Genomic DNA, 14161 nt, shown 5'->3' with positions numbered 1-14161 from the left:
TTTTAGGTTCTTGGTGAGGGACAGTCAGTAGAAGAGAAAGAAGATGAAGAATGTGAGATTGAACAAAGGAGAAGAATATAAGAGGGAGGACAGAGGACAGGGTATAGATCCTTGAGGGAGGTACTTTGATTAATTTAATCCACGAATTAGAGAATTAGTGGGATTATGGATGAGGGTGTGTCTCACCAGAGTGGTAGGATGTGGGAGTGAGAGTTACAGACTGCTGCACTCTACTGACAGCTCACTTTTAAATGGCTCTAATGTGTTGAGCAGGTTTTATAATTGTAAGTCACTGTTCTCAATACATACATTTTGTAATTGTAACTCGTGTGTGGAGCCCATTTTGCAAATTTTTTCTTTCTCATCCTTAACTTGCAAAAAAGAATGGTAAACTACTGGTGCAATAATTGTACTTCTATCCAAACAGAACAGACACTACTGTAGTACTATCTGAAAGATGGCAGTGTGCACTTTATAAATGGAAAATTGCAATAAAAAAAAAAAAAAGTGATGTAACTGAACGGGCATGGTGGCTTAGTGGTTAGCACTGTTGCATTGCACCTCTGAAGGTGGAGTTTTGAATCCTGCCTCTGCCCTGTGTGCATGGAGTTTTCATGTTCGCCCCATGCTTCGGGGGTTTCCTCTGTGTACTCTGGTTTCCTACCCCAGTCCAAAGCCATGCGTTGTAGGCAGACTGGCATTTCCAAATTGTCTGTAGTGTGTGAAAGTGTGTGTGATTCTGCCCTGTGATAGGTTAGCATGCTGTCCAGGGTGTCCCCCGCCTTGTGCCCCAAGTTCCCTGGGATAGGCTCCAGGCTCCCTGCAACCCTGTGTAGGATAAGCAGTATGGAAAATGGATGGATATAACTGAGCGGTCTATTGGGGTACATGTGTTTGTTTTTATAGTGCGTAGCTCCAAAACTGTATGTCAAAATTCTTGCTGATTTAAATTGCTTCTGTTAAGACACAAACTTAATGTACAGTGACACTCTGTTTCCAGTTGCTCTTTCTTCCAAAAATATGAATATTTTTTTTAAAGTATTTAAAATCAAGCAAATAGCTGACTAAACTCAAATAAAAATATATTTCACTCTTGGATGTGGCATTTTCTGTTTGTAGAACTTAATAAGTGGACACAGGTTCAATGAAATGGGACAGCTGAAGATCAGGTAATGTTTTTCCAATCTTCAACTATCTGAAGTAGCCTTCACAATTCGACGTACCAACAAATAGCCTGCACCTTTTGATCAAAGTAGGCGTGGCGGCAAAAATGGCGTCAAACTAAATGGGTAGTATTTCAAATCTTCTGAGCTATAGAAAAGGTCAATGTATCTCTCCACCCTAATGGATTAGATTCTTATTTAATACTGTAGCAAAATTAACTAGGAATAAGACCACAATAGAAACATGCACACAATCATTATACTGCAGTGATGACTTCATGAATGATAAAATTGAAAATATTGGGCAAAAACTTCAGATCATTAATTTAAAAACAAATAGTTTTATAACTAACCCTGTGGATAATAATATAATGATATCAGATCAATGATTAGAATGTTTTACTCCCCTTCAAGAGACCAAACTAATTTCACTAATTTCCTCATCAAAATCCTCAACTTGTACACTAAATCCCTTATCTATGTGCTATGCTACAAGAAATGAGAGCAAAAAAAAAAAAAAAAAAATGATAATATAGCAGAAAGGAAAGTGAAAAGTACTGCAGATGAAAATGATAGCACAAAATTATTGATACTTTGCAGGAGTACAACGCATTGTGATCTGCTGTTGCAGCCCATCTACATCAAGGTTCGGAGTGTTGTGCATTCTGAGATGCTTTTTCTGCATCTTTGTAAGGAGTGTAAAGAGTGGTTATTTGAATTAAGAAGTAGGCCTTCCTGTCAGCTCAAATCAAGTCTGGCCATTCTCCTCTGACGTCTCTCAACAGCTACGCATTTCCACCCACAGAACTGCCACTCATTGGATATTTTTTTCTTTTTCACATTGTTCTGTGTAAACTCTAGAGACTGATGTGTGTGAAAATCCAAGGAGATCAGCAGTTTATGAAATATTCAAACCAGCCTGACTGGCACCAACAACCATGCCACAGTTAAAGTCACAGAGATCACATTTTTCCCCATTCTGATGTTTGATTTGAAAACAACTAAAGATCTTGAACTGTATCTGCATGATTTGCATTGCACTGCTGCCACATGATTGGCTGATTGAATAATTGCATGAATGTGCAGTTGTACTGGTGTTCTTAACAAAGCAGACATGAGTGTATATATTTTATTTTTGTAAAATATATTAATATTTTAAATGTAAATGTCTGATGTCAAAGTATATTATTTTGCTGTATCTCAAATCAAAAACTATGCCTTTACCTTTAAGACTGGCAAAACAGAATATTTAGTAGGATTGAAGGCTATATGAGAAGGCTTCAATTCAAACATCCAACATAATAAGGAAAACAGTTAGTCAAAGCTCTACTTTGTCTGTTTAAGATATCAAATTATACTGCCCCCAGTCGTGTCTCACCCATAGGCGCATGCGTGGCAGAGCCCAATCATGTATTTCCAAAATTCAACAAATGTCCTCATTCGCAACCACTTATAGTTTAACTTCAGCTGAAATACTTATCACCTCATTTCAGTGACCAAATATTTTTTTTTTTTTTTCAATTCTAGATATTAACTGATGTTCCACTGATGTTGCACAACTGTGCACAAGCTTATTGCCCAATTTAGCTCAGTTAGAGTTATTATTGCACCTAGAGGCCAAAAATGGGAATTACAACAAACGCTAACATAGCCACACTGGGGTAGCAATCACTCTGCCCCATGTTCGTGCTATAAATGTGCGGTATAAAACACAGGTGAAAATTCCAAAAGTTGTTAAAATTAACACTGCCATCTTTTTAGTCATCATAGTTTTCAGTCCTTTCCCTGATAAGAAAGGATGTGATTAGCAAGTTTAACAAGATTAGCAAGATACTGTAACGCCGTTATCTAGCTAGCTACATAACTAGCTATGCTTATAATATGTCTTTGGAGTGGAATTTTCAACAAACAGCAACCATCAATTGTTCACCAATTTCTTATTTAAATAAAAACATCTTATTTCAATAAAGCCATGACAAAAAAAAAAGTGTGAATCCGAAAGATGGACAAACTACATTTCTTTACAGATGAGGCACACTAAACAGTGAGGTGGCATGGTTATGTCAGAGATGAATACAGCACACATCATACATTCATTTTCAGTAAATACTTTAATCACTGTGGTTTAAACTATTTGTTTACATTTGTGGAAATAGAACCAACCAAAGATTCCTTAGAAAATATCACTGGCAGGTGCAAGCAAAAATTAGAACTGCAGAAGTGGGTGGGATTAACGGTGTCTGCTGGAGTGGGATTAAAAAAACAATCCTGTGTACCATTCTTAATAAATAGCACAGTTTGTCCCATTAATAGGACCCAGCAGCTGTAGCTATTACAGTAGCTAAGACATTGCTTATTGTTTTAGTCTGAGCAGAGTTTAATACTTAGTTTTTGATAAGTATTTTGTCTTTGTCCTTTAGGTTTTAGTAACCATAGAATCACTAGGTCATTGTTGTGTTCCGACAATAAACATTGTCAGAGAGCAGTTTGCAGAAATCTGATCCAACACCACTGATCAACAAGCTGAGGATGCATCTGAAGAGGAAAAAGAAGAGGAAAGAAAACAATAGGATTTGCCCTTCTATTGGACAAAAAAAATCTAAAAAGAATATTCTATCTCATTATTATCTCTTTAGTTTATCCTAGACAGCAATGAGATCAAATGGATATAAAAGGGAGATGACTTCTTAAGTCTCCTCTTTCTCAGTTTTTTTTTTTCCTGAGAAAAGATGTTATGTTACATATGTCTCACATTGTGCTCAGATCTGCTAGTATAATTACAGCCCCCTCCAAAAGTATGGGAACAGATAGTCTTAAAGTAAATTAATGTAAATAACACTTAATATTTGGATGCATACCCCTTGCTTGCAGTAACCGCATCAAGCTGGTGACCCACTGACATCACCAAACTGTTCTTCCCACTTTTTTCCCCCTGAAGAAGTCCGTTGTTGTGTTGGCAGTGTGTTTTGGGTGATTGTCTTGCTGCATGATAAAGTTCCTCCCAATTAGATTGGATGCATTTCTCTGTAAATAGGCAGACAGAATGTTTCTGTAGATTTCTGAATCATTTTGCTGCTACTGTCATAAGTTACATCATCAGTAAAGATCAATGAGCCCATTCCAGAAGCAAGCACAAACCAATACACTACACCCACCATGCTTGACCGATAAGCTCATATGTTTTGGCTCATGAGCAGATCCTTTCTTTCTCCACTATTTGGCCTTTCCAGCCCTTTGATAGAGGTAAATGTTTTTTCCAGAAATTTTGTGCCTGTGTACTTCTTTTTGAATTCCAATCTGGTTTTCCAATTCTTATGGAGGTATCACAATCCACTGTTTTGAGAAGACTTGGAGATCAGAAATATAGAGGCCACATATAGAAATATAGTGTGGCCTCTATATTTCACAGCTCATACAATGTTTCTGTCATCAACTGTTGTTGTTTTCCTTGGCTGATCTGTTCCATGTCTGGTAGTTAGTACATTAGTGGTTTCTTTCTTTTTCAGAACATTCCAAATTGTTTTATTGGCTATGTCCAGTGCTTGTGCAATGGCTCTGACCCACTTTTCTCAGCTCCAAAATAGCTTGCTTTTCTCCCATAGACAGCTCTCTGGTCTTCTTGTTGGTTTATACTTTTTAATAACAAATTCAGTCTTCACACGTGGAACCCTGGGCTCAAACCAAGAGTAGACATTTAGCTATTAAATATTTAAACACTGAATCTAACAGGGCACACTTGTGCAACAAGAAACACCTGTCAGTCACATGTTCCAATTTTTTTGATCACTTGAAAAATGAGTGGGTTCAAACGAAAGGTGCCATGTTCTTAGTTGTTTACTAACAATTTACTAACGCACCTAGATGTAAATATCAGGAAAAGAAAGCTGAACTTCTGATCCATTGTCTCATATTGATCTTTTGATTGCAAACCCAAATGTCTTCAGTATAAAGCAAAAACAAAAGAATTGGCCTTGCTGTTCCAATATTTTCAGCAGGGACTGCATGTGTCAAATTCATTCCTACAAGAATACTAATGTATATTTAGAGGGATGTGCAGTTTACTTTTGATATACTGTCATGTCTAATGCTGTGTCCAAAGTGGTCCCACTACATTACACAATACATCACATTTGTTTGATTAGTTTATGTGACAAATATATTAATAGCCTGTTTGCTGCTCACTGAAAAAACACGCACAAGTACACATGCAAAAAAAATGGTATGCCAACCATGTAAAGTTAAAAACAGCTAAGTTTGCTGCGACATCAATGAAAACACACACACACACACACAGAGATATCACAAACTACACTCTCTGGCACTTAACAATCAAAAAGTGTTTTAACACTTAAAAATTGACTATGCTCAATAAACTAACCAGTGAACAATAGACAGAAAAATGTATCCAACAGCAAGTTCCTGGGTGGTGTAGTGGTAAAATGTTGTGATTGTGATCTGTGATCAGCAGATCAGTTTTTGATGTTTTGTGTATATGATTTCTGCTAGTGTGAAGCAAGGTGAGATGTTTTGTCTCTTTTTCTTCTTATTCTGTTTCTACTGAGGAGTTTTAGCAGAAACATTTGTGACATAGTCAGTACCTAATTGAAACACAAGTGAGAATCGCTATACAATTGGCTGAGATATCAAAGAGAAAAATCTAAGCAAAGAAATCACATCATGATCCAGCCTATTATAAGGAAACAGGAAAAGGAAACATGATTAATTTTTATGTTGGTTTTTAAGACTACTGGGCAGAGCAACCAAACAAATTTCCATATTGATGAAAATGTAGCTCTACAAGGAAACGTAGCCTCAACGAACAAGAATAAAAGAGAAGTACCTTTACATGTACCTAAACAAAAAAACAAACAAACAAACAAAAAACCCATATCACTCTTTTTTTTTCAAAATATATTTATTAACATTTTGTGCAGATACAACTTACATTTCCAAAATTGAAATAAACCCCTGTCCACATTAAAAAAACGATATCACTCTCGACTTTTCAACAAACCTGATAATTTCAGTGCCCTATTAACATTTGGTATCAGTTCTTGTGCAAAGTCCCACACTCTTGTGTCAACAAATAATTGCTCCTTGGTAAGACTCCCCTGTAGTGGTATTCTCACATGAATGATCCTACACACATCAGGAGGAACCCGATAGACCTTTCCAATGTGTTGCAGGCTGGAATGCACTGAGGTTTGCATCATGTTCCTGGGGTTGATGATCATCTTTGTGGGGTTGTAGATGTTCTTTCTGTCTGGTTCTCTGTAAATGTGTTCCATAATATTGATACCAGGAATATTTTTCCATTCTGGCCTGCGAAACCTGCCACTTTCTTCAAACTGTGTCTTGGGGAATATGTGGTTCTCTATGATAAATACAGTCACATCTTTGTGCTCCTGTTGCAGATCCTCCATCAGTAAAGCAAGGTTAGCATATTTATAGGGCATGATGATCTCATCAATGTCATTCAACAGGACATATCTGGACTGATACATCTGTCTATAAATGCACTCATTGAGTGTTACCAACTGGCCATAGTATTGGAGGTCCCCTTTGTGCAATTTGCCATTCCATCCTGCAGATGGATTAAGGAACTGATCAATAGGCCATGGCACAATCTCTAGAATTCCTTCTTTCTCATAGTGCTGTAGGAGTTTGTCCAAGTCAGAACCACTGCTGGTGTTGTAGATTACGACTCGTTGGACACCAAGAAGCTTGTACATCTCCATGCTTTGAGCAAACTGCAGAACATTATTGTAGTCCCCAAAAAGACTAGAGATACAGATGGTGAAGTTGTACTTGAATGATTCATTATTCACTCTGTTCTTTACTGGCAGGAAGTCTAGGTTATTAATGTCTGAAATTTCAGCTGAAATGGCGACGTGAGTCGCATTTTGGGTGTGTTTGCCCTGGCACAGCACATCTGAAGCACCAAATGGGAAGTCAAAATGATCGCTGTGTATCTCAATTTTAGCCATAGTAGACTCGCAAGCTTGGCCATTGTTGCAGTAGAGGCAATAAAGTGGCTGCATGCTGTTTCTTTTTATTATGCTGATAACTCGAATAGCTTTATTGATCCTGTGATCAATGAATGCAGACACTGCAAAATGGCTTGAGTTTTTAATGGGGATTATAGACTTCATAGATATGGGGGTATTGTGTATATCCAAATTACTGCTTATAGATGGTCTGCCCTCATATAGATTTCCAGCGATGTAAACAGCAGTGTGCTCAAAAATGTCCTTCCATTTTGAAATGATGAAAGCAGCAAAAATGATAAGAAAAATAAACAGTTTCCTCTTTGCTTCTGCCATTTGACCCCTGTAGATTGAAACAAAACTATTATTAATACAAACATCCTACATTAATGATACCTTTATAGATTTTGTCTATTACTACATAGTAATGGTATCAGGAAGTACAATAATAAAAAGATTTATAATGCGGTACTAGTCTTCAAATAACTCGGAATCAGATTTAAAAATTCTGTGTTATCAGCCATCCCGAATATTAGTCAGTATTTACAATTAAATGCTACTCACCTTCTCCATTACCACAGCTGAAACTTTCAACACAAAAGAAACAGGGACAATATTATTAAGCAACACTCGAAAGAAAAAAGTTACAGAGCCATAGCAAAGACCTTAAACATCCCTGTCAGTACAACTGATTTGATAATCATCCCTGGACAGGTACACCATACAAGATTTGATTCTGCGCTCTCAGAGTGATAAGCGATTTTGAAATCGCAAGTCCATCAGAGGGACTCTCGTCTAGATGGGGAATCAAAGATGTTTGCCAACATTGCTACAAAAAGCTTTTTTCCCCCTCACTGCATGTTAGGCACAAAAGAAATGAATCACTCTTCCAACTCTTGTTATTATTTAGGCATCACAATTATTTGTTCAGACAAGTTTAACTAGACATGTTTGTGGTGCCAATAAAGCACTTGGAGCCTGCCAATAATTCTGGAGTGCCACCCATTTCACCAAGTACTTCCAGTTTTGTTCTTTTTCATCCAATATTTTCTCTACTTTAAAGGTTTTGTGTTTTCCAGTAACAATGTTTTGCAAAAAGATTAATGGCATACTCACAATTAGCTGCATATTTGGTGAAATATATTTGGCTATTCGGATATAACAGGATTCGGATATATTTTTGGCAAAAAGTTTAAATAAACCTTTATGATCCTCAAATTATTCACAAATATCTTTCCTTTGTATTTAGGTGCATAAAAACCTGCAGTCCATATAAACTGCGGTCTATTTTTTGTTGTAGAGCAGAACATCTTGACTGTGATGCAATGTCACGGACTTGCTTTAAACCACACATATTTTTCCACACTGAAGAATGAACTAAGGAACCCTCTTTCATATGCCACTTGACAACAGCAGCTGATATTCTTTTATTATTTTCTAATTTCTATTTCTATTTTCTTTTTCTTTCTATGTTCTTTATTATATTGTAAATCTTTCTGGATGACCACAAAATCACTGAAGTATCATTAGAAGTAAGATGCCTGAAGAATCAGGAGACCAAGAGCCAGGTTATAATAAAAGAGATGGTTTATTGCATGCACAAAGACAACCTAGGTGTTTTATAGTCTAAACGTAAGTTGGATACCCCTTGCTTTTCTACTGATGTGTAAGTGCAAAGGGCACTCTAGACCACAGAGATAATGCCCAAAGCTAAGATAAGAAAAAAACATTATAACCCAAGGAACAGACATGTGTAAATCGTAAGGGAACAAAGAACAGACACTTGTGCATTGTGAGTGAACTAAGACATTAGATTGAATTGATCTTAAATGGTTTAAATCATAAATCTAATCATAGAAAAATAATCCCCCAATTCACCTCTTTGGACAACTCTAAAGGTGTTCATTAAAGCAAGCTTAAACTTTCTGTACTATCCTACATACCATAACCACTGGCCAGGTGACTACCCATCTACATATCCCAAAAATAAGGATAGGTATTTTACCTGCGTACCAGGCATAGGAAAGTAGAATAGGATAGAAAATAAACGTCATATTAAATGTAGGCATCAGGCCTAACATTAGCAGTCAACATAGCTGTAGTTTCTGCTACCTGAGCCTGTTTCATGCTCTTAGAAACGCACATGCAGCAACACGCAGAAATATCTGAGAGCATATAGAAATAACATCCAAAGGATGCAAGTTGTACAGATGAATTTTACGTGTCATCTGAGACAGGAATGGACCCATGCCCATTTCTCTGGGATGTTTAAAATCTTTTGCCATGTGATCAACTTGCTCAGAACTCAGTGGCTGATATTTTATTGTTCCTTTTGCCTGCTCGTCCTTTTCTGACTTTGCTCTTTAATCACCATCAGGGCTATGCGGATGGCTACAGGATCAAAACCAGGGTCATCTAAATCATTTCTATAATTTGGAGACCGTATTTTTGATTGCCATTTAAGGCTTTTAAGAGATAAATACAGCTTCTTTGCTTTAGATGAAGGCAGTGTCTGTTTTTCCAAAACCTCAGTCTTGGCTTGGAGAGTTAATGGAGCATTGAAATTGCTCACAGGTATTTTTTTTTTTATAGCAGAAATAGAGCCGCGTTTATTGTTGGCACACTCCTGCACCAGCCTGGTGTTCATCTCATCGCTCTCACACTTTTTCTTATCCCTATTTTGTATTAGAAAAGCATACCACTGCCTCAAAGTCTTTAAACTTGATGCATTTATCCAAAGCAGAAAAACACTACTCTCTACTCCACTGTCTGTTCTGGAATACCAAGCTCTTTACAAAATTTTTACACAACTTATCTAATATTTGCCCTAGCTCCTTTTCAAAACTGAGATTATGAGCAAAAGGCAATGATGACTCTCAAACTGGTGAGGAAGACTCTCTAACGCCCTTAGGATCCTGATGACTCATTGCCATACTGCATAAAACAGCGCTAACTTGTTCAGTACAGAGAAACTTCAATCGAACTCTTATCATCAAACTGATTCTGTCATCTAGCAAGTTCTTTGACAGGATGACCCACTCACCCGTGCTAGCACATGTTTGTCACAGGGGCACAGGAACAGGATCACCGGATCAGATCAGATGTTGTCTGTCATCTGGGTCGTCACGGAGAACATCACTGTCCCACCAGAGACACCAAAATTCTTGTAAATCTTTCCTGATGACCAAAAAGTCAAGTTATGTGGCTTTATTGTCATTTCAACCATATACAGCTAAGTTAGTACACAGTGAAACGAAATAACGTTCCTCCAGGAGCAAGGTGCTACATAAAACAAAACACAGAACTACAGTAGACTTTACATATATTTACATAAAGTGCACAGTGCAGACATGTGCAGACGGCACAAGACAGAACAAAAACTATCAAAACAATACACTGGGCACGGCGAGTTACAGTGCAGCACCAACTAATACACAGTACTAATAAAAAAAGTGACTCTAACGACAGTAGTGCAAAAGATTGACAAAATAAGTTGCTAAATGTAAACGTAGCAGCCAGGTGGAGATATATAATATATATCAGTATATAATAAATATTTATAGCAGCAGAAATTGAATGCAGGTGTGTGCAAATGTTGCAAAGAGGATGGGGTGATGCTCAGTTGTGTGCGCTTTGCCTCTCTGATGGCCCGGGACAGTTTGGCCCTCGCTGTTCTTAGGGTCATCTTGTCGCCTGCTCTGAAGGTGGAGTCACGGGTCCTCAGCAGCGCACGCACCTCTGCAGTCATCCACAGCTTCTGGATGGAGCGTGTCGTGATGATCTTGGAGACAATGCACTTGCTGATATAGTGTACTCCTCCAAGTTAGTGAAGTCGCCGTCAGTTGCCGCTTCCCTGAACATTTGCCAGTCAGTGTGCTCAAAACAGTCCTGAAAAGCAGAGATGGTTCCTGCTGGGCAGGTTCTCACCTGCTTCAGAACCGGTTTGGAGCGTCTGACTAACTGTCTGTATGCTCGGATTAGCATAACAGAGATGTGGTCTGAGTAGCCGAGGTGGGGGCGGGGCTCTGCCCGGTACGCGCCGGGGATGTTGTGTTATCAAGATCCAGCGTGATCTCCCCTCTCGTTGCAAAGTCCACATACTGATGGAATTTAGGCAGCACTGACTTGAGATTTGCATGGCTGAAATCTCCGGGAACAATAAACAGTCCGTCAGGGTGTGAATTCTGCAGCTCGCTAATAGCCCGATACAGTTCACAGTGCGCCTCCTTAGCATTAGCACTGGGGGAATGTACACTCCGATTATAAAGACAGTGGTGAATTCCCGTGGTAAATAAAATGGTCTAAAATGCATCTAACGGTCACAAACTTTACCAGCGTTGAGCAGTAACTAGAAACTAGCACTGAGTTCCTGCACCATTCCGTGTTGATGTAAACACAGGCCACCGCCGCGAGCCTTACCGCACAGAGCTGTGTTTCTGTCGGCACGAAACAAGGCTAGCCCGTCTAGCTGAATGGCTGTATCCGGAACTCTGTCTAAGTGTCTCCGTGAAAACAAAGACGCAGCAGTCTATAAACTCACGCCGCGTAGTTTGCTGGAGTCGGGTGTGGTCCAATTTATTGTACAGGCAACAGACACTGGAGTGCAGGATGGACGGGAGAGCCGGCCGGCTAGGGTTTGTTTTTAGCCCAGCACGGATCCCCGCACTCTTGCCGCGCTTCTGCTCCCCTCCTCCGGCCACCGGCATCAGCCGACGCCGAGGGCTGAAGGCCTGGTCCCCGCAGCAAGCCGAGATCGAGTAGCTTTTCCAGCAGATCATTATGCAAGTCGGTTGTTGCGTGATATTTGTAGCTTATTAGTGTCTGGCGATGGTACACCGGTCGCTACGATGTCCATGTGCCTTTTAAGAGTCTGGCTAAAAACAAAAATAGCACCATTTTGGATCCGGAGCGGCCGCTGCGTGCTGCGTGCTACTGCCGCGCCGCCATCTTGGACCAAAATACCGTAGTTTCATCAGAACAAAGATGTTTGAGGCATCAGGAGACTGAGAGCCAGGTTATAATAAAAGAGATGGTTTACTGTGCCCACAAAGACAACCTGGGCGTTCTATAGTCTAAACATAAGTTGGATACAAGTGCAGAGTCTAAGTGCAAGGGTCACTCTAGACCATACAGATAATGCCTAAGGCTAAGATACAAGAAGAACATTATGACCCAAGAAACAGATGTGTCCAACATAAGGGAACAAAGAACAGACATATGAGTGAGCTAAGACATTAGATTGAATTTATCTTAAAAGGTTTAAATCATATATCTAATCATAGAGAAATAGAAAAAAAATCCCACTCCCTAACACATGCTGACAACTATAGTTTGTTGAGTGTTATTCAGTTCTTCCTGTGCTGTAGAGCTAGCAATAAAACAACTGAACATATAAGCCAACTATAGCGCAAGCAACCACAGCAAACTACTCATAGCATGAAGTAGGACATCAGTAAAATGGGACACATATTAATAGTACTTGATTTGAATACTTACATTTGATTATTTCCATTCGAAAAAGTGTGGGTTTAATATTTAGTGCAGGATCTCTCAATATGGCACTTCCGAGCCAGAACTTCCCCTTTGGCTGGTTTCCTGGTTTCAACCGAAGGACATTTAGATTTCATGCACAGCAACATTCAACAGACCGACTCAAGCACTGTTTCTCTTTAAAACTTTCCACCATCTTCATGATTGCTGTCATGTGCTGTGTCTCAAATTGAAAATTTATTTTCATTTATTGAATCAACAACAAAGCCGAGATGGTCTGCAGAACATCCGATTTACATAGTTGTGGCTCATGCTTTTATACAATTCTAAAACAATGATCTCATTAAGATGGAGTTTTCCCTTTTTTTCTTTTAATCACACACCTGCCTCTCGCCACAATTATTTCACTGTCCCTTTGTCTTAGCTTTAATCGTGGCGAAGGTCAGTCAGTTTACTTTTTAAAAAAAATGTTAACATGTCTTCACACCCTTAACAATACACTATAAGAAATCACAAACGCCAAACTGGTGAAAAAGATACAAACCTCAGGTACTCTGGTGGAGAAAAACACTTTCCCATGAGAAAGAACAGAACAGGTCCTGGTAGAGGAAGGCACTTTCTCATGAGAAAGGATAGAACAGTCCTGAACTGAAAAGATACAATGTATGAATGAGAACTGTGTGCTTAGTGATTTCCCACAAGCTAGAGTCCCATCAGTTTCGTCTTAGTTTTCTTGATTCACATACACATTCTTTATAAAATTATTTTTAATTAATTGATTAGAACTGATTCAAATACTGATTTACCATAGAGTTACACTCTCCTCATAATTAAAATACACTTCAGAGTCATTCTTAGGCTGAGGTGATTTGAGGTCATGATTCAACACAATAACTCAGTACAATACTGCTGTATAAATACTGATTGATGTAATACTAATTAAGAGTTAACTAGTTAATGGAAATATGTCCACAAAAACTCTGACCATACATTCAAAAGCACTTAATAGTCTTGAAGATCCAGGAGACTGGTACATAACTCAGACCATTCAATAGGTTTAAAGGCCACATAAGAGATTTTTATAATTCAAACATTAACCATAACAGGAAATCTGATTAGTGCTAGTACTCAATAATGGTCTTGTGATTTCCTCAAATGTGAGAGTCTCAATTGCATAGTGGGTAGGCTGTGCTCTACCCAAACTTGCACACCTTCAATGGATAACCTTGCCTGTTTTTTGGGCATGTCTGCCTAGGGTTAGGCTTTGGCAAGTGTCCACATTACAGCTCTGCTTAGCATCCCAGTGACCATATGCACCTCACATTGGCCCTTATTTATGAAGCTGGATATGAATGGAGTTAATCCTAAATCATTTGTACGAGTGTTTAAACAAGAAATTTGGTATTCAAGAAAATCTAGTACATTCGGAAAAATGTTTGCATCCTATTCATGTTCCAGAGTGTGGAAATGTACGCAAGACTAACTAATATAAATCTCGACTTAATCGACTTCAAATCTTAA

The 14161-nt window shown here is 38.6% G+C and overlaps 1 protein-coding gene and 1 long non-coding RNA gene across 4 annotated transcripts; both read right to left on the bottom strand.

Annotated features, from left to right (window-relative positions):
- Positions 1-3255: 3255 nt before the first annotated feature.
- Positions 3256-13388, bottom strand: LOC128318708 (uncharacterized). The gene is made up of 3 exons (XR_008302165.1): positions 13185-13388; positions 4022-4187; positions 3256-3698 (listed from the first exon to the last, which is right to left on the bottom strand). It is a non-coding gene; the product is annotated as an uncharacterized LOC128318708 (long non-coding RNA).
- LOC128318706 (beta-1,4-galactosyltransferase galt-1-like) lies at positions 6060-12836 on the bottom strand. Of its 3 annotated transcripts, XM_053236230.1 has the most exons (4): positions 12647-12836; positions 10194-10327; positions 7715-7737; positions 6060-7493 (listed from the first exon to the last, which is right to left on the bottom strand). In XM_053236230.1, the coding sequence occupies exon 4, from the start codon at positions 7484-7486 to the stop codon at positions 6155-6157; it is 1332 nt and encodes a 443-aa protein (XP_053092205.1). In that variant the 5' UTR covers positions 7487-7493; positions 7715-7737; positions 10194-10327; positions 12647-12836; the 3' UTR covers positions 6060-6154. The 3 variants fall into 3 exon arrangements, with proteins under 3 accessions (XP_053092205.1, XP_053092204.1, XP_053092206.1); XM_053236229.1 differs by having other exon boundaries at positions 6060-10327; XM_053236231.1 differs by lacking the exons at positions 7715-7737; positions 12647-12836 and having other exon boundaries at positions 10194-12625.
- Positions 13389-14161: the final 773 nt, after the last annotated feature.

This window comes from Pangasianodon hypophthalmus, chromosome 8, assembly GCF_027358585.1.
Source record: "Pangasianodon hypophthalmus isolate fPanHyp1 chromosome 8, fPanHyp1.pri, whole genome shotgun sequence".
In the NCBI taxonomy this organism is placed as follows: Eukaryota; Metazoa; Chordata; class Actinopteri; order Siluriformes; family Pangasiidae; genus Pangasianodon; species Pangasianodon hypophthalmus.
Note: the sequence above shows the minus strand (reverse complement) of the source record. Positions and strands in the feature narration are given on the sequence as shown.

What these genes read in the sequence shown, in the direction of transcription:
- LOC128318706 (XM_053236229.1), bottom strand. Translation starts at nt 7,486, where the DNA reads ATGGCAGAAGCAAAGAGGAAACTGTTTATTTTTCTTATCATTTTTGCT.